The 18,007-nt window shown below is 40.4% G+C and overlaps 1 protein-coding gene across 22 annotated transcripts in view; it reads left to right on the top strand.

Moving 5' to 3' along the window:
- MAGI1 (membrane associated guanylate kinase, WW and PDZ domain containing 1) overlaps nt 1-18,007 on the top strand; it is a 617,360-nt gene that overhangs the window by 557,073 nt on the left and 42,280 nt on the right. For all 22 annotated transcript variants that reach the window (XM_045192233.3, XM_045192235.3, XM_045192237.3 and 19 more), the window contains one exon: nt 16,847-16,878. In XM_045192233.3, the coding sequence (XP_045048168.2) occupies nt 16,847-16,878 (32 nt within the window). The remainder of the gene's footprint in view (nt 1-16,846; nt 16,879-18,007) is intronic.

The raw sequence follows: 18,007 nt of genomic DNA on the forward strand, positions 1-18,007 counted from the left end.
CTTATTTTGAGTCAGGGTCAGATAGCTAAAGGACCATAAAACTTTGGGGGAACAAACTCATTTCATGCTTTTGGACCCTTATCATTTAAATTGAGGATATTAGCAAAGCAGGTTTCAAAGGATTTTATGCATTCTTTCTTAGGCCTGATTGTCCCAGGGAACCCACCCTTTCCAGCACAGGGCTGCACCCACCTCCAGCATTGTTTCACGCTTAGGCTGAGCAAGGGAAGTAAGGCAGCCAAGAGATTAGGAGACTTCTTGCAGACAGAATGAGGACTCAGGCCATGTCAAACCTGAGGGGCAAGAGTCCATCACCCCCTTTCTCTATAGCACCCCAAGTCCTTCCCTGAGGGCCCCCTCGTGACTGTGCGTGTCTTAGGTTGTTCCTCCCTTGAGGAATCTTACCCGTTATTGGCTAACCGGACATGCACTGGAGGCCAGGCAGGGTGAAGTAAAGTGGGCAGAGGCGATGCTCCTGCCAGGGAGATAAGCTTTGTCTCCTTAGAGGCTTAGGGTCCCAAGGTCTCTCTACTCAGCCTTAGCCATGGGGGGTCACAGCTTCTGAAACCAGGCAGGGCAGTTCCCAACATTGAATATTTCTTATTTTACTCTTCCTCTTATTTGTATGCCTTGGAATATAAGGAAAATATGAAATAGAAAGCAACTTCATGGTGAATGGGTTGTTGTATACAGATAATGATAATAATAGATCCTATTTATTCAATTCTTTCCATGTGCAGGCACCACTTCAAGCTCTTTAAACTTGGTAACCAGATGTTAAGGTGTCACAGGGAATTGAGACTCAAGAAATTAAAAGACTTGTAATGTATTAGCACTTGGGGAGGAACAGTTTATCAAGTTTTAATGGGAATTATAGGACCTTCACATACACTGAACTGACATTGTTCAAAAAGCTTAATTTAGGTGATTTTATTATGTAAAATAGCTTTAACCCAAAAAGAGGAAGAACCTTTAAAACACAAGATTCACTTTAAATTCTTACATATAAAGTAATGTATAATCTGCCACACGAGCTATCAGCCACATAAAAAGATGTTGCAGTCTCACTGGAGTATGTATCTGATTCGGTATCTCAAACTAATTGGCCTTCCTGCTTACGACGGTGCTTAGTTTTCTAACAATATTGGAAGTCGAATCCTGTAGATAGATCCACTGCAGCCTAGTATGTTTCTAGCTATTAAAAGTTGTTCAAGTTAAATTAGCAAACTTCTAGCACTTCCACGGTGCTGACCAGCATAGCAGTCACCTTTGCTAGTAAGGAGCCTTCTGGCTAATTACTAATGCAGTTTTAAGTTGCTGTTTTTGTTCATTGCATGGTGTACAGTTATCAAGGATTTTATTTCAGAATTTTTTTATAGAATGTTAAATCATATTTATATTTGAGATGACTTATAGAAAAAGATGAGACAAATATAAAATGTCTCTATTTTGGGTCTGTATTTCATTATATAACACACAAAAAGTCTCCCTCACTTTCAGCATCTTAAGAAATTCTTGGTTTTGGTCTGATAATTAATTTTTAAACTGAAGACAGCACGTGTGAATGAATGTACCAGGAGACATGCATAGACCACCTGTGGACCATTTCTCAGGAATTTCTTTTTACCACCATCTTCTCAAAATACCAGAAACTGGCTACTTTTCCTTCCTTTTTGGTTTCATGTATACATTTTTTTAACAGAAGAAACAAGATATTTTTTAGACTTTTATTTTTAAATTTTGAGTTAATTTTCTGCCTTTACTTTGTATTGGTCCCATATAAAAATTAATTTTATTTTCTACTTTTACTTTGCTTCCATATAAAAATTAATTTTGTAGTTATCACCTCCTTTGGATGGTGTCTCCTGTGTGAAAAGTCTCTGCCATGGGGAACATTATAACAGCTTCTCCCTTCGCTGACACTATTTTTGCAACCGTATCTCGCTGAATTTCTCTTTATTGCAAGAGGTATGTTTCTAGCCTCCCCTCTCCTCTCAGTATTCTTTCAGTTCTGATCATTTTAAAAACTTATCTGAGGCAGGGAGTTTACTGTATGTAACATTTTCTCACCTTCCTTCATTGCCCTCAAATGAAATTCCGCATTCTTTACCACCATCTGGAGTGAAATATTTGCCATGGTTTCTACAGAAGCTGTCTTTACATTGCCACCTGCGGGTTTTTAAAGAGTTCCCCAGCTTCTACCTTACCTGGTATTTTCCCTGGTTGTATTCCTGCTCAGATATTAATCATGTCCCCTATTCATGAACACAATCTTTTTTTGGTTTGGAAATCTCACTGGTGGAATCCTAAGGTCTTTGAAAATAGTGTTGTTTCCATAGGAGTGTTGTTTCCATTGGCAACATGCAACATGCCTTTTTTTTTGTGCCAAGTTGTTACCTGGCTTTTTTTCATACTTTTGTTTCTTTTTATGTTTCTAATGTTCTGAACATTTTTTGTTTCTCACCATATGTGGTAAACACCGTTCATTTTTTCTTTCACTTACCAAACATCAACACTGTGTTAATCTTCCATTATAGATAAGGGCATGCAAGCAAACATCTGTAAAAATGCAGTGTGGTTAATCATATCCTCCCCATTTTTTCCTGCTTAATTATTTTTCTAGAAAGCTCACCTGATATATAACCTTTATGATGCAAAATTCTAATATACTATTTTTTTTAATTTTAACACTTGAAGCAAGGAAGTTTGAACTATCCTTTGTGCGGTATTGTAGAGCAGCAGTCACGGTAGCTAGGAAACTGAAACGTGGGCCAATGATAAGACAGCAACAGAAGGAATCTCTTTCTGTCCCTGTTGTCGGCTATCAACTCACCTCATTCAGCCACCTGAGTGTTTATTATACTTTTATTTTGGCAGTTGGCTTGTCAGGAGGCCTGTCATGATGTGGTCATCTAAAAAAAACTATTTAAAAATGCTTTCTTATATTTACATAAACTTATTTTTTAATCTTTGGGAACTAGTTGGAATTAGGTCTTTACTTCCTTAGATATTTCTGTCAACTCTAAATTCTAAAATTTTCTCCGTGCTTACTTTTGCCATAAATATCATTTACAAAAGTGGGAAATGATTTCATTAAAAACAATAGCACTGCCCATGAATGAATGGGACTCATCGTCTATGTAGTTTGCCCCTGCAACTGTCACTTAGACTTTGGTGACTGGAGGAGGAGGAAACAGCTGTTTTTGTCACAGTGTCTCAAACTGGGCACTGTTGACATCCTGGACTGGATGGTTCTCTGCTGTGTGGGCTGCCCTGCGCATCACAGGATGCTTAGCAGTCTTGCTGGCCTCTCCCTGCCCAGATGCCAGTAAGACCCCCCGTCCTCCCTGGTGGTAACATCCAACAGTGTCTTCAGATACTGGCAGATGTCCCCTGAAGGACAACATCAAACTTGATTGAGAACCATTGTTTAACCCCATTGACATCCATCTGTTTTGCTTATTAAAAATGCTATGTTCTATTTTGTGTAGGTGCCAATGAAATCATTTCATGGATTATTTTTTGTAGAACTCGGATGGGAGAAATTTCATGTGAGAATTCCCCCATTTCTTCTCAGTCGTTGCTTCTGCATCATCTCAGTAATGGAAGTAGCTACTTGGCCAGGTGTCACAATCTCCTTTCCAACCTCCTTTCTGCTGCTAGCTAGCAGTGCAGGTTGGGTCAGCCATGGGCAGTGTCCCTGAGCCTCTGCGTTGTCATCTGAAATATGAGAGGAACTGTACTTTCCTCTGCTTTGTACTAAGCATGGAACAAGACCCACAATGGCACCCTGTCCTGATGAAGGGTCTATTGCTCAATTGGATGGGGCCCAAGGGAAAGGAGATGAGGAAATATTCAGGTGTTCCTACTGTTTTAGTGTAATTTTCTGGGCTCAAAAAAAGATAAGGCAATAAGGTAGGAGCCTCGGGGAAAAGGTAGCTGGAGATGTGTTCCTTCTGGTCTGTGATGACATGATTTCCAGTAAGCAGGGAAATGAGAAAAATTAGAGGTGAATAGGTTTTTCATGAAGTTAGTTTTTCCAAGGTGAAGAATGCTCCTTTACAGATGATATCCTTCCTATCTTTTTTTTTTTTTGATGAAATAGGCTTTTACTTATGGAAAGGTGGTTGATTATTTGCTTCTCCCTTTTTAATGTTCCTAATTTACAAAATAAGAAATTGACAGATTGTGACCATTTGCTTAAATCAGTTTTACAAAAATTTTCTGGTCTGTGAAATCTAAAATTTAGGAGGCCTGGAGGAGGTTGGGAAGACAGAATAGGAATGGGGATGCGTAGGAGAGATGTGTGAGTGGGGACTGGGATCCAGAGCAGAGGCAGGCGGTGGGAGCTCCACACTTTCTCTGCCCATTGCTCCCAAGACCTCTTAATTTAGAGAGAGGCTGAGTTTGGGTTCAAGTCCAGGATTAGATTTCATCACTTGCCTATATGTTGCCCTTACATACTACCTTTGTGGGTTTGACTCTTTTATGAATTCTTTTGTTCTGAGGAATGTTAAATCCAAAAGTAAGAGAAAAATTGGGTAAATTTACTGTGTGCCAGACATCCCAAAGTATCTATGGCTGATTTCTTGTGTGTACAAAGCAGTCTCAAAACTTTCTGACAGCTTTTAAAAGTCCATTCCATTGTACGAGTATCTGCTCGCATGAAGTTCTCCATGTACCTTGATTTTAAGTTTGATTAGAGCCTCATTTACCTAGAAAAATCAACAGGGAATAGCCAAAGTCAGACAGGAGAGGAAGCAAAATTATCCTGGCACTTGATCTCCAGTGTGAGAAACTTGTTGAGTATCTTCCTCGCTGTAAACGCTTGCTGGGTAAGCACACATTTCATTGCCAGTGTGAATTTTTTTACTTACCCTTCCCTGCGGAAAATACAAAGTACTCCTTCAAGGCACTGCCCTTGGTCCTCTTGGATACATCTTGTTCCTGATAAAAAAATTTCATTAAATAACCTTGCAGTTCTTGAATTTCCCCTGCATCTTAAATGTACTTGACCTATAAAAGTTATTTTTAATTGAGATTCATCCTGATTGGGACAGTGTGTGTGCTGTGGTGTGTGTGAGTGAAACTGATTCCCCTCTTCTGCCTGTAAGCAAATCCAATTGGCAAAATGAGTATTGACTCTCTGAAACCTGAATCGAATATTTGACGAGAGCATAAGCGCCTGCTTTCCATAGCCGTCTGGGGCAGCAATTCATAAGAAATTGACGAAGTCAAGGAAACAGCCTTATTCCCTCTGTATTTCACATAATCACTAAAAACCAGTTCAGATATTGTTTCAGAAAGAGGGTTTTCAAGACATTTAATATCTCCGTGGGAGATGGATGGGCTCTTCATCATATGTCCTTTGCTCTTTGGAAAAACCTGACTCCTTCAGTAAATGGCTCTTTAGGTCTGACTTCCAGACACTTTGAATAATGCAGTGCTACAGGGTTCCAACATGGGATCACCTTGTCTTTGTTGGCCATGACCAGTGCTTTCTAAGTCTAAGATGATTTCCTAAATTTGAGAGATTGGGATAAAGTTTTATATGATGCCAGGGTTGGCTTACAGTGCAATTAAACAGTTTGGTAATAAAGTTAATTGAAGTAGCTAAATAACAGATGCCCTTATGGAGAAAACAGGAAAATATCCCTCCTATTTTGCAAAAGTACATTGCAACAGAAAAGTGATTGTCACGCCAATGAGGTTGTTAAAACTCCTCAAGAGATTCATGGATTTGGCTAGAGAAAAGGATCTGAAATGTTCTTTTTCATCAGTGACATTTGAGTGAGTGAGTGAGTGCTTTTTGTGGGGAATGGTGAGGCATTTGGAGCCTTTTAACTCAGTTTTGTCATAAAAATGCTTTTCTAAGGAAAGACACCAACGTGTCTTTAAGCTTTTTTAGACTTTCAAAGAATCCCAGGGAACATATCCATTTACTGAGGCTAAGAGCTGTAGGGTCTGGGGTTCTTTGTAAGCCTTCAGTTAACTTTGGACTTGATCCATCCGTTGTGATAGGAATTTAGAACACAAGGTGGCACAGCAGAACCTTGCTGTCTGCATGGAGGGACGGAGTGGTGAGCTGAGCTAGGCTTGGCAGCTCACCAATAAATCAGGGAGCAGCCCAAGGATCAAGAGCTGTGAGGTAGTCACAGCAGTGATAATGGTGATCAAAAGAAAGACCAAGCTGCCCCTCCCTTCACTGCATCAGCTCTTCCTGCAGCCCTCGAGATACAAATTCACTTCATAAGCGCAACACATTCCCACATTTATTCAAAAGATGTTTATTGAGTTGGGAACTAGCCCTAGAATAAGAGACTAGGTCCCTGAAATAGAGACAGGAAATAAGTAAATGATAACAGCAAACAAAATAAACAATTATTTTATTTTTTAAACTTTTATTTATTGATTTTACAAGGCGAGAGAGAGAAACATTGATTTGTTGTTCCACTTATTCACTGAATTTATTGGTTGATTCTTGTATATGTCCTGACCATGGATCAAACCCACAACCTTGGTGTATTGGGATGATGCTCTAACCAACTGGGCTACCTGGCCAGGGCACAAAAAATAATTTTAGAGAGTCCTAGGATCTGTGAAAACAAACTGGGTTGTGTGAATAAAGTGTGACAAGAAGCCTCACTTCAGATCTGCTGATGGCCTGTATCCCTGGATGGTTTCTCTGAAGAAGTGATATTTGAGGGGAGCCCTGAGTGATGAGAAGCTACCCACACATCGCTGTGCAGGCACAGTGTTCCAGGCAGAGGGAAGTGCCAGTGGAAATGTCCAGAGGAATGAAAGGAATTAGCCCAGAAGTAGTGGGTGCCAGCCTGGCTGGAACAAAATGAGTAAGGAGAAGAGAAGCAAGTAAAACTAAAGAGGTAGGTAGGGTCAGATCAAGGAGGGCTTTGTGAGACAGGAAAAAGAATTTGTATTTCATGAAAACTGTGCTCAGAAGCCACAGGGACATGTAACTAGGAGACCATGTTATCTGATTTATGCCATAGAGAGATGTCTCTGGCCTCTGTGTGGATGATGACTTAAGGGGGTTGGAGAATAAAGCAGAGAGCCCAGGTTTTAGGCTCTTGAACTCATTTAGGAAAGAAAGGTCAGTGGCAGTGGAGATGGACAAACATGGATGGAGTCAGGATATGTTTTGGAGATGTGTGGTGGGAGAGATTAAGAATGTTCAAGAAGTGTGTATGTTTCAGGGGTTTGGTGTCCTATAAAGATAAAATTTAGTATACTCTTTCTTGGTTCTGTGCCTAACTTATGTTGCTAAAAATAAGCAAGCGGGGTAAGGATCATCCTAAAAGTCAGTAATCCTGAAATAAAGGATCATGGTGCATATTATATATATATGAACCTGGAAACAGCTCAGCACCAATTACAGTGATAGGTTTCTCTTTAGGGCCAATGACCTTAAGATAAAAGCCTCACACAGCATCCTGTTTTTCCAACCCCAAAAAGGAATACTTACTTTTTTTTCTATCAGTGAGTTATTTTGAGCTATTGTTTCATATCCTCCCCTTCCCCCCGCCAACCACCACCCATGCATCCCATGTAGCTAAGAATCAAAATTTCAAGTTTAGAGGAACTGACTTGGAACTTCCAGGACACAAGTTGTCTTCCCTATCCCAGGGAGACCTCGATGAACCGTGGATAAGAAGAATGGGTAACAGGGCCAATCCTTAAGCCGTTGCTCAAAAAGCAATTCAAATGTGACATATAGATGGTAGGAAAGTCAAGCTGTAAGTGTGCCAGCTGGGGAGTCTCTTCTCAGAAGTAGAAGTACTTACAGACTGAAGTAAGACCCTATGCCTAAACAGCCTAGTTATGAATATTTTCAACCCACATAGAGCTAGAGAGTTTTCCTGGAGCTATTTGAGAAGCTGGTTTAATTCCACCCTTAAAAAAGGTAGATCTTGGTAGAAATACTCCCCAGAGAAGAAAGACTGGCCTCGTGTAGGTCCATCCTGACAAATTAGTGGTCTTTTTCAGTTGACAGTTCTTTTACTTCCCCTTCTAGAGAGAAGACATTGTAGCTCACCCTACAATTTTCACTCCATCTTTTCCCCATCCTTATTTTATAAACAGTTCTCTTATCAGGGAGTGTCATAATACATTTACAAGCTAGATAAAGTTCCTTCCCACTTTTGAAAGTACTTCATATGGATTGGTGGCCAGCCAACTTGTTAATTTGGTAGCTTTAAAGACTTGCTTCATTTCCCCCAAATTAGAGACCCATGTTTAACATGTGTGATTTTGAATAGTCAGTGATTTGGGTGCTGTCACTTGGAGTAACGTATCAGAGACATGAGAAGAACTCAGTTGACTATGCTTAGACTTCCATGCTATCTGCAAAAGGAAATTCCTAAATTCACAACACAATTGTGGGCTGATGTCCATATATTCTATGAAGCTATGAGCAGAATTTTCTATGAATGCATTTAGTATGTACAGTGTTGTTTTAATTCCTTTATAGGTGGTTATGATCCAAAACCGATTAAGCATCTTTGAATGAGACAGTTCAGTGTTTGAAAGCACAGGCCCAGCATTCGACCAAGTCTCTTCCTAACCGCGCACCTGACTTTGTGACCTTGCCGTGTTATTTAACCATCAGTGTCTCAATTTCCTCATCTGTGAAATAGGGATGGTGTTAGTGCCTAACTCAAACAGCAGTTATGAAGTATACACCTATGCCAAAGCTCCCAGTTCTTGCTAGTTATTTTTGCACTCAGCCTTTTCTTTTTATTTTTAGAAATGTAAAGAGAAGCCAAGTTTTTGACCCTTCACGGTTTACTTTACCTTCTTTTGAGAGTCAACAATAGGACTCTCTCTGTTGTTTCAATGACACCTTTTCACTTCAGACCATTTATCTGTCAGGAACTGCATGATGACAATTTACCCATCTTACCTAGCGTTTTGAGCAGCTCAAAGTATTAATGACTTCAAGTGTCTCCTCACCTGTGCCAGTACAGGGCTTATGACTTTCAGGTGAAAGGTTCTGTAAACCATTAGCAGTCACCAGCTTTGCAAGCCATTATTTCTCCTTAGGACATATTTATTAGGGTATACGTACTGTGTAATTGAATCAGGCTTCTCCATAGCTGTAAAGCTATACAATCATACTCTTAATCTTCTTAATAAAATGCCAACTGACACAACATTGGGAGCTACTTATTCTAAACATCTGAAGTCCAACCATCTCTCTAAATTGTGATGGCTATAATATATCATAATGACCATTACAAGGTTCCCAAAGGAAAGAGTGTTTTCATCTTTTTGGAGACGTTGGGTCTGATGCTTCTATTCTTGGCAACTGGTATCATATTTATATTGAAAAATTGTACCATGGGGTTGATTATGACATTTGACCAGAGAGAGGAGAAAAAAATGAAACATGTTTAAACTAGAACCATTTTTTTATTTGGTTTTATAGATTGTTTTGTGATATATACTGTTTGTAAGGTCTTTCAATGAAAATGTACTCTAGTTTAAACTTGGCCTTGAGTTTATGCTGGCACACTAATTTAGCTTTAAATTAAAAAAATAAATAAATAAAATAACCTTAAGAGACTTCGTGGCCATTGCGCAATGAAGCGTCGATCGCTGCACGCTGCTCCAGTCCCCGCCCCTTGACTCGGTGCCGGGCCTCCTTCAGTGTTTAGCTCATCCCTCTGACCGTCTTTACATTGGATTCGCTTTCCTTCCTTGTGCTCCCGGGAGCGCCCTGCTTCTTTGTGTCATGGCCTGGGCACTGACCACGCTGAATTATAACTCACTTTGCTTCCTTCTCTTTTAAAGGATAGACTGTGAACTCGTCCAGGTCAGGGCCATGTCTGATTTACCTTTATCTCTTCAGTAATGCTTTACCTGGCAAATGGCAGAGCTCAGTAAATCTTGTAAGGTTGAATAGCCACACGGTCGGTTTCTTCTCATGACTCAGGTCTTGGCTCAAATACTGTCTCTTAAACAAAGATGTGCTTGAACGCCCAGTACAATGAGCTCTGCATACCAAGAACATCCTGTTCGTTAGCCTGTTTTACTTTCCTCACCCAGGTTATCACTGCAATTACTGACTAAGTTGTTTATTCCCTCTTTCCCCACAGAACGTGAGGACTGTGGAAACAGGCTCTCATAGGCCTTGTTCACTGCTTTATTTCATACCAACTCCTGACACACAGTAGGCCCTTAGCACAGTTTGATTAAATGAGTAAGTGAATTTTCCCCATTTTCCTTCCTGCCCTCAGCTGAAAAAGTTAAGACTGACTTTACCTACCTTTTCCAGTTTTCTGGACTGTCCTTAGCATTTTATTGGTAAGGTCAGGGCACTTAATATTTATTTCATGGTTTATATATTATGTATGAAACAAACAAAAGAACTAGTTGGCAGAGGATGGTGCACACGGCTTCTTTTTATAAGGGTTACTGGTCATTAATGTTAATTGTTTAGAGCCACTGGTTTGCAGTCAACCATCAATTCTGCATTTCTGGGCAAATCATAGATTTTCTCACTGTATTTTTTCTGCACCCCTCTCTATATCTCTTCTTCATTGAATTCTTAGTATTCTGCTCCGTCATCATACTCCTCCTCAATTACCTATAAGATTCATTATTTTTTATGCAGGAGCATTTTGCTGATAAATACTAGTGTCTTGGTGTGTTCTTTAATGAATTTTCTCCCTTCAAAAAAAAATTTTTTTTAATGTGCCCTTTAGATCTTTCCAAGAAAGAAAGGGAGAAGCAAGCAATGAAACTTTTCCTGTTCTGCTTGATCCTTCTCATTGTCACTTCTACTTGCAGATACAGTATCTTACATACCCTGCCCTTATCAGAGGCGCAAACTTTGGTGGTGTGATCTCACCCTAGGGATTGCATCTAACACCATAGAGATGTGCTTGGGCAAGGATTATTTAACCTGAGGATTATAGGACCCTACGGAATGGGCTTCTCAAGGCCACTGGTCTAGATTTCAGAGACTGCTTAAAATAATGTGCAAAAGTGTGTGCTTCTGTGTAGCTTTGCTTGAGAAAGGCTCTTAACAGCTTCTAATGCTAAGGTCCTCAACCAAGCCATGGACCAGTAATTTAGTAACACAGACAATTGAGTAGAAATGGCAGTCACTGAATCAAGAAAGAGCTAGAACTCCAGTTATTTTGTAATTTACACTGCACTAAAGCCAGTGAAAAGCCCACTCAGGGCGGCTGCAGTACTCACTGCTTAGCTGTTCATGTTTCTAGCTGTGTTTTATGTAAAATCTAGAAAACTTGGAAAATATTGAAAAGAAGACTTGAATCACCTATTAATCATAGCATTCAGAAACAGTATTTTAATACATTTGTTTCTAGTCTTTGGGTGTATGATATATGCATGTGTTTATTGTTTATATATATATATATAAACAATAAATTTATATTCTATGGCAGTCTGTCCTGCTTTTCATTACCATTTTTCCACATCACTATTCTTCTGTGTACTAATTTTTAATAGATTCATAATTTTTGAACTTGTTGATATAATCTGTTTGCTCAGCCCTCTGTTCAGAGAAGTTCATATTGTTTCCAGTTTTTAATCTTCTTTAAATAATCCTGTGTTGAACATCTTTTTTATTTTTTTATTTATTGATTTTAGAAAGAGAAGAAGGGAGAGAGAGAAAGAGAAACATCAATTTGTTGTCCCACTTATTTACGCATTCACTGGTTGATTCTGGTATGTGCCCTGACCGTGGATTGAACCCACAGCCCTGGTGTATCGGAACGGTGCTTTAACCAACTCAGCTACCTGGCCAGGGCTTGCAAATCTTTTTTATATAAATCTTGGAGGCATTTTAATTATTTCCTTAAAATAAACTCCTAACAATGAGTTTATTGAGTTAAAGGTAGCTATGTTTTTTTTGTCCTGCATTTAGGATTATACATTGATAGATTGTAGAATAAGAGAGAAGGCTAGGGGTCTGAGATGAATGTACTCAGGAGTAGCCTTGTCCTCTTTTGTACCTAACATCATCCCCTAACCAACTTTTCAGAGTCTTCTGCTTTCAGTGGCTGTCCGGTGGTCTCCACGAACTACTGTCTCTTTCTCGCTCTATTTCTCTAAATATATATATATATATATATGTCAGTTCCCTGCTCCTTGCACATCGCATTACCTGATTCAGGTGTGATACAGTTTTTAATGCAACGTTTGCTACGCAAAACTCTGAAGTATCTTGTGTGTTCAGTGACGTGGATTAGTGACATAGACACAGTGTTTGTTAGAATGCTGAGGAGGAAACCAAAATGACAAAGTAGATTTTTATGATTTGTTGATCCACTTTGTATGTGATAGTGACTTTAGAATTTACCCCTTCAAAGCCTTTTGTAGAATTTTCTTGATTCTGTTAGTGAGTTTGGTTGACATTCTCACTTTCTTTAAACCTAAAAGAATAAGTAAGGTTCAGGGAAGTCCCATCTCTTTCCAAACAACTCAGATTTTGCTCATCTTTGTGCTCCCATGGTTGTGCTTCTGCCTGGTTCCCAGGTAGCGCAGCTGAGCTATCCAACATCATTCCTATTCTTCCTATTTCCATTTAGTCAACAGGGAAGACACAAGTCTTAATCTCAACAGGATGCTTAAAGAAACTCTGTGTGTATGGAAGTAATAACTCTTGGATGTAGAGGTCAGTGAGGGCTCTACAGATGTAAAAGTGCAATAAAATGTCCTGAAATTTAACTTGCTTAAAAAGGTGGTATACAGCTTTGTTTATTGTGGTGTCTGTGCATATACGTATGTGTGTATTTATAAATGAATAAAGCTTTTCATGTTGTAGAAAGTAAAATAAGTAATAAAGCCATCCTGGATCCCATGAGTTAAAAGAATGATGCTGTTTTGGTGTATAACCTTTGAGTCTTTGTTTCCAAATGCATGTGTATTCTGTTATATTTTTACTTTTTTATATAAATTGTGTATCACCATTATAGAATTTCACCAGAATAACATTTGCCATTTAGTTATATGAGAACATGTTCAGAAGCATAGTTTATGGCCTTGATATTTAAAAGGAAGGAGTTTCCTCCTCCTCGTGTTAATTGGTCAGATCCCAGTCACTAGCAGACAATTAGCCATTTGTTTCTCCAAAGGGACACCTTATTGATGGGACCTTTAAAAATTCAGTTGCCAGGCTTTTCTCACTTCTGTAAATCGCACTTGGATTCATGCTTTGAATATACGCTTCCCTTTAAAAGTTTTCTGGGGCCCCTTTGAAGTAGCATTTGCCACCTTCTAGGCTCTCTGAGCAGACGGTGCCATCCATGAATTCTTTCTTCTGCCTCCTCTCACAATCCCCCTTCCTTTTCCTGGAGGGAGCAGATGAACCTATTAAGCCAGGTGCTCTTTTCCACTCACGTGCTTCCTATGGAACATGTGATTTATACAACAAAATCTTCCCACTAGGAACACGAAGTGTGCATTTGTCCTAAGGAAAACCACCTATGTGCCGTGAAGTTTGGGACTGAGCTTCTTGCTGTCTTCCAGCCACTATGGGGTAGCCTACAGTTAACTCCAGTTAGATATCCTCTTATTGCTAGGCCTTGGAGGATTCTGCCAAACGGTGACCTTTTTTGAGTGTTTTCCATTAGTCTCCCAGCTGTTTTCAGTCCATCTGAATAGTTTGGGATAAAATAAATTATAAGTTGTATCAGAAGCTTTCTTCCAGCATTCATATTCATTAGATTGTAAAACCTGATGAATGCATGGACCCCAAACAAATCTTTGTTGTTGTTTTACAAAGCAGTCAAATGGAGTCTCCTGACTTTTGACTTTTAAAACTAAATTGTGGCCAGTTTACATCCTGTAAAAAGTGTGGCTTTTTAAAAAGTAGGTTTTCAATAACTAGTTAATAAACAGGAACAAATTCCTCTTTAAATTAAAAGAAGTTTGTTTTTGTTGTAAAATACAACTTGTGTCAGCTGAGCTGGGACCGTCAAAATGTCCCATGGGCGGCCTCCTCAGAGGAACTCATCACCCCAGTGTGCTTCAGACAGTTAGTGGTGGAAGGGCCATTCACTAAGTAGTGGACATTTTAAAATTAATATTTCATTGTCTTAGCCAAATGTAAATATGGTGTTTCTGAAAAAGAATACTAATTTAAGGCTAAATTCTGCCTAAACTAGTCCCTAGAGCCCTACCTTTCCTTGTCCCACCAGAAATGCCCGTGTTACCAGTTTGGTGCGGACTGTCATGGAAGGCAGCTGCTGTGCCTGCGTCCCAGTGAGGTTACCACCCGTCTCCTCCCGCACCTGCCACTCTGCAGCCTGCTGTTCTCACTCAGCCCTGTGTTTTAGAAACCATCCATGGTGTTACCCACAGAGATGGCTCATCCCTTTTAACCTCTGTGGACTGCTTTATAGGTTGGCTGTACCATCATTTATTTAGAACTTCCACTGGTTTCCAGGTTCCCTTTATACCAACAATGCTGCAGTGAGCATCCTTACACAGGCTCCTTTGAACGCGTATGTATCTCTGTGACAGAGAAGGAAAGGTGCCCTTTGTTTCACATGTGAAAATCGTTAGAGGCCAGGCATTGAAGATGGCCATAGCCTTATAAATGACGAGCAAAGTGTGGGTTGAAGCCATTTTCCCTGACTCCTCTTTCCTAGTTGGACATACTTTGTAAATTTTTGTAGAAGTCCTAGGGATCCTGGGTAAAGCCAAGTCTAGCTAACTACGGTGAAACCTTATTCACTCTAATTAATGAATATGGTCAGTCTGAATTGGGGAAAAGTCTGAACTTTAAGATGTAATGTTATGTAATTTTGAAGTACATACAGTGAACCACACTAATATAACTTGATAACATTCATTAATGGAATCATATTAATGAATAAATAAAAAGCACTTAATAATAATTATTTTTTAAGAATAATGGCATATCTAAATTTTCCAACAGTTATTCTCATCCATAGGTAAAATATTTCCCCTACAATATGTTTTATATTTTAACATGCTAGACAAGTGATTTTGCTTAGAGTAAAAAAACCAGAGCCACCTCCTTCCTGAATGGTGTCAATTAGCAAAGGAAGAGAAAAAGGGAGGACGATGGAGGGCCTACCCCTTACCAGGTACGAGGCTTTTAAACATTCTGCCCATTTATTTACCATAACAATCTTGGTGAGTCTTATTATCTCCCTTTCACAAATTGAGAAACTGAAGCATAGAGGGCTCTAAAGCAGCTCACTGAAAGTTGCCTCTTGAGTCTACTTGACCTGAAGGAGTAATACTCTCTATAGTGTATTGCAGTTTCCTTAGATGTGGTCCTCATACCCCTGGAATATTTGTTCCTATGCAGATTCCTGGGCCCCTGCCAGGTGAGGCCCAGGGATCCTGCATTTTTAACAAGCTGCCAGGTGCGCCTTAAGCACTCTGAAGTCCGAGAGCCACTCTGCCAGACCGTGGTGACCTCATTTTCGTGATGTGATAAGCCCTGCCAGAAGAGTGCCCTCATGCCTCTGAGGACCAGTGACCCCCCTCAGGCCTAACTACAGTGGACACATTCCCGTTGCTCCTGGATGCGGCTTCTTCCTTACTCACCCACTTCCGGGGCTTTGTGCTACTTGCACTGAACTTAAGATTGGTTCATGGTTTGTCAAGTCACTTCACAAAGAACAGACATCCTCACACTACATGGGGATCATTTTCCTTACAAAGGTTGAAATTTCCAGTGCAAAGTCATCAGATCCCAAAGATATCTTTGGTGTCTAGTACAGATGGAATCTGCATTTTGCATTCTAATCCTTGCTCAAACCAGAAAAGAAAAAAAAAAAAAAAAAGGAAAATTTGAGAGAGCAGCTCGCAGAAATGATTACTTTTGAAACACTGTTGGGTGCTTCAATTTTCCTTTCTATACCTCCTTTGCTACACTCCCCTGGGGGCACATTTCCCATGCTCTGCCCCATCCCTCCAGACTTGCCTGGAAGTGAGGAGATCCAAGGTCCCTTCCAGCTGTCCTACTCCCACTAAGGACAGGGTTTTGGAAGAGCCAGCCAGGTTCCGTGACCATCTTTGTTCCCTCTGCCTTCCTCTTTCTCCATTATTATCTTTCTCTCTCAGCTCTGTAAAATTTCTTTTTTACTCCCCAACGACCTGCTTTCCCCGTGAGGGGCTGGTCCTAGCTGTGTTCTTTCCAGCAGGCTGAATAGGAGTTTGCCTGGGTGACTGCTGCACATGGAGAGGTGTGTCCATGACCCTGATGGGGGTCCTAGACCAGTTCAAATTTTGTTCTGTGCTGGCAGAAGAGCATCATCTTTGTTTGGGTGTTCTCCTCATCCAAATAAAGACAGCATTTCCTCTGCTGACAGGCAGAGAAAAAAAAGAAAGAAAAGACAAAAAAAAGGAAATAAATAAATATTAACCATGTACTCCACTGAAATTAAATATACACCCCTTCCTCTGTTCTTACTGGTCCACTTCAATTGACAAGTGGATCGGTGGAAAGGAAATACCCTGGACTTAATTGTAAATTAAGTCTCTCTTAATCCAGAAGAGCATTTGAGATTCTGTCCAAGTGTTCAATTGCCCAGGCCGAGGAGGTCTGTGAATTTCTTTTCCCAGCCTCCAGGCTGCTGCAGTACAAGTCAGCATAGCTAATGCAGATAGATCTCCTGCCTCCCGTCTCCTCCTCCCCGGCTTTGATTCGATATGAACAGCCTGGTAACTCCAGTGCTGGGGAGGAATCTGACATAACTCTGCAGATGGCTAGGTTGCCCTGAAACACCTGGGGGTTGTTCTTTCAGGAAAAGGTAACATTTATATGCTAATGATCTTCCCCCCCACCCCAACCCCTCCTTGTTGCATTTTTTTCCAGGACTGCCAGTTCCCAAGAAGAGCCCTAAGTCGGTAAGGACTTGCCAGTTACTTGGTGCTTATTTGGGGCGTGGGGGGCTGTTGGTGGTGGGAGGGGATGCTATCTGGCTTGACTCCACTAAAATACGTGTGTTTCAGAGCAGATGGGGAGACAGGAGCCTGGCTCCGTAGATTAAGTTCTGGGGATCTGTTTAGTATAGAAGGTATTTGGGTTTGTCTTTAACTGTCTAGTGATTGTGGGAAGGCTGCGGGAACCAGGATAAAGAATGCAGGATTGGAATCTTCTCTATATCAATGCATTACAACTCTCTTTCAAATGGATGAGTTTCTTAGATGTTTTAACTTGAGAGAAATGCTATTGTTTATTTTGGGAGGAGAAGGGGGAAAAAGCTCCACCTGCTTCCTGGGTAGCCTTGCTCTCAACTGGTGTTTCCAGTCGTTCACATGGGTAGATGCTCCCCCGAGCTTTCCTATGCACTGGATGACTAATGATTTACAAAATTAAAAAGCCTGTAGGTTTAAGGAAGAACGCTGTGCCCTGGATGCATGTCCATGCTCACATGGAACAATGTTCACTGCCCCGGCGCTGAGAATAAGACATTTCCTTGCTGTGGAAGTCCTTTGTTGTTTTGCTAGCTTTAGCAGCATTATGCTGCAGGTATAGGATTCTTAAAAAAAATCAATGTTTGCTGTCCTTTCTAATCTGGTTTCCCTGAAGATGCATTACCTAGTTGACATGTTAGCTAATAGCTTAGAGGCTGTAGTGTTTTGATTGGTGGTATGAGCTTCTCCTGGGGCACTGACAACAAATTAGAATGCTACTTACAAACTCAAAATCTGGAACCCCGATGCCTGTGAAATTGATCTGGGTGGAAGAGGCTTCCCAATTCATTGCCATTCAGATAAAGAGCAGTCACTTCCATGTGGCTTAGAATATTTGGGGGAGGGAAATTTTACAGCTTACTGTCACCAGGAAAGGAGAACCTTAAAACTTTGTGGCTCATGGCGCTGCAGCTGAATTCTTTCCACCTGCCTCCAAGCCTGGCAGCAGGAGGCAGAAGTTTATTAAGGAGATGAGAGAGGGAGCTTCCTGCATTCTGAAGCCCTGCTCCCAAGTTCTCCTAAGAGAAAAACTGCAATAATTGATGTGATTGCAATGGCC

Source organism: Desmodus rotundus, chromosome 8 (assembly GCF_022682495.2).
Source record: "Desmodus rotundus isolate HL8 chromosome 8, HLdesRot8A.1, whole genome shotgun sequence".
In the NCBI taxonomy this organism is placed as follows: Eukaryota; Metazoa; Chordata; class Mammalia; order Chiroptera; family Phyllostomidae; genus Desmodus; species Desmodus rotundus.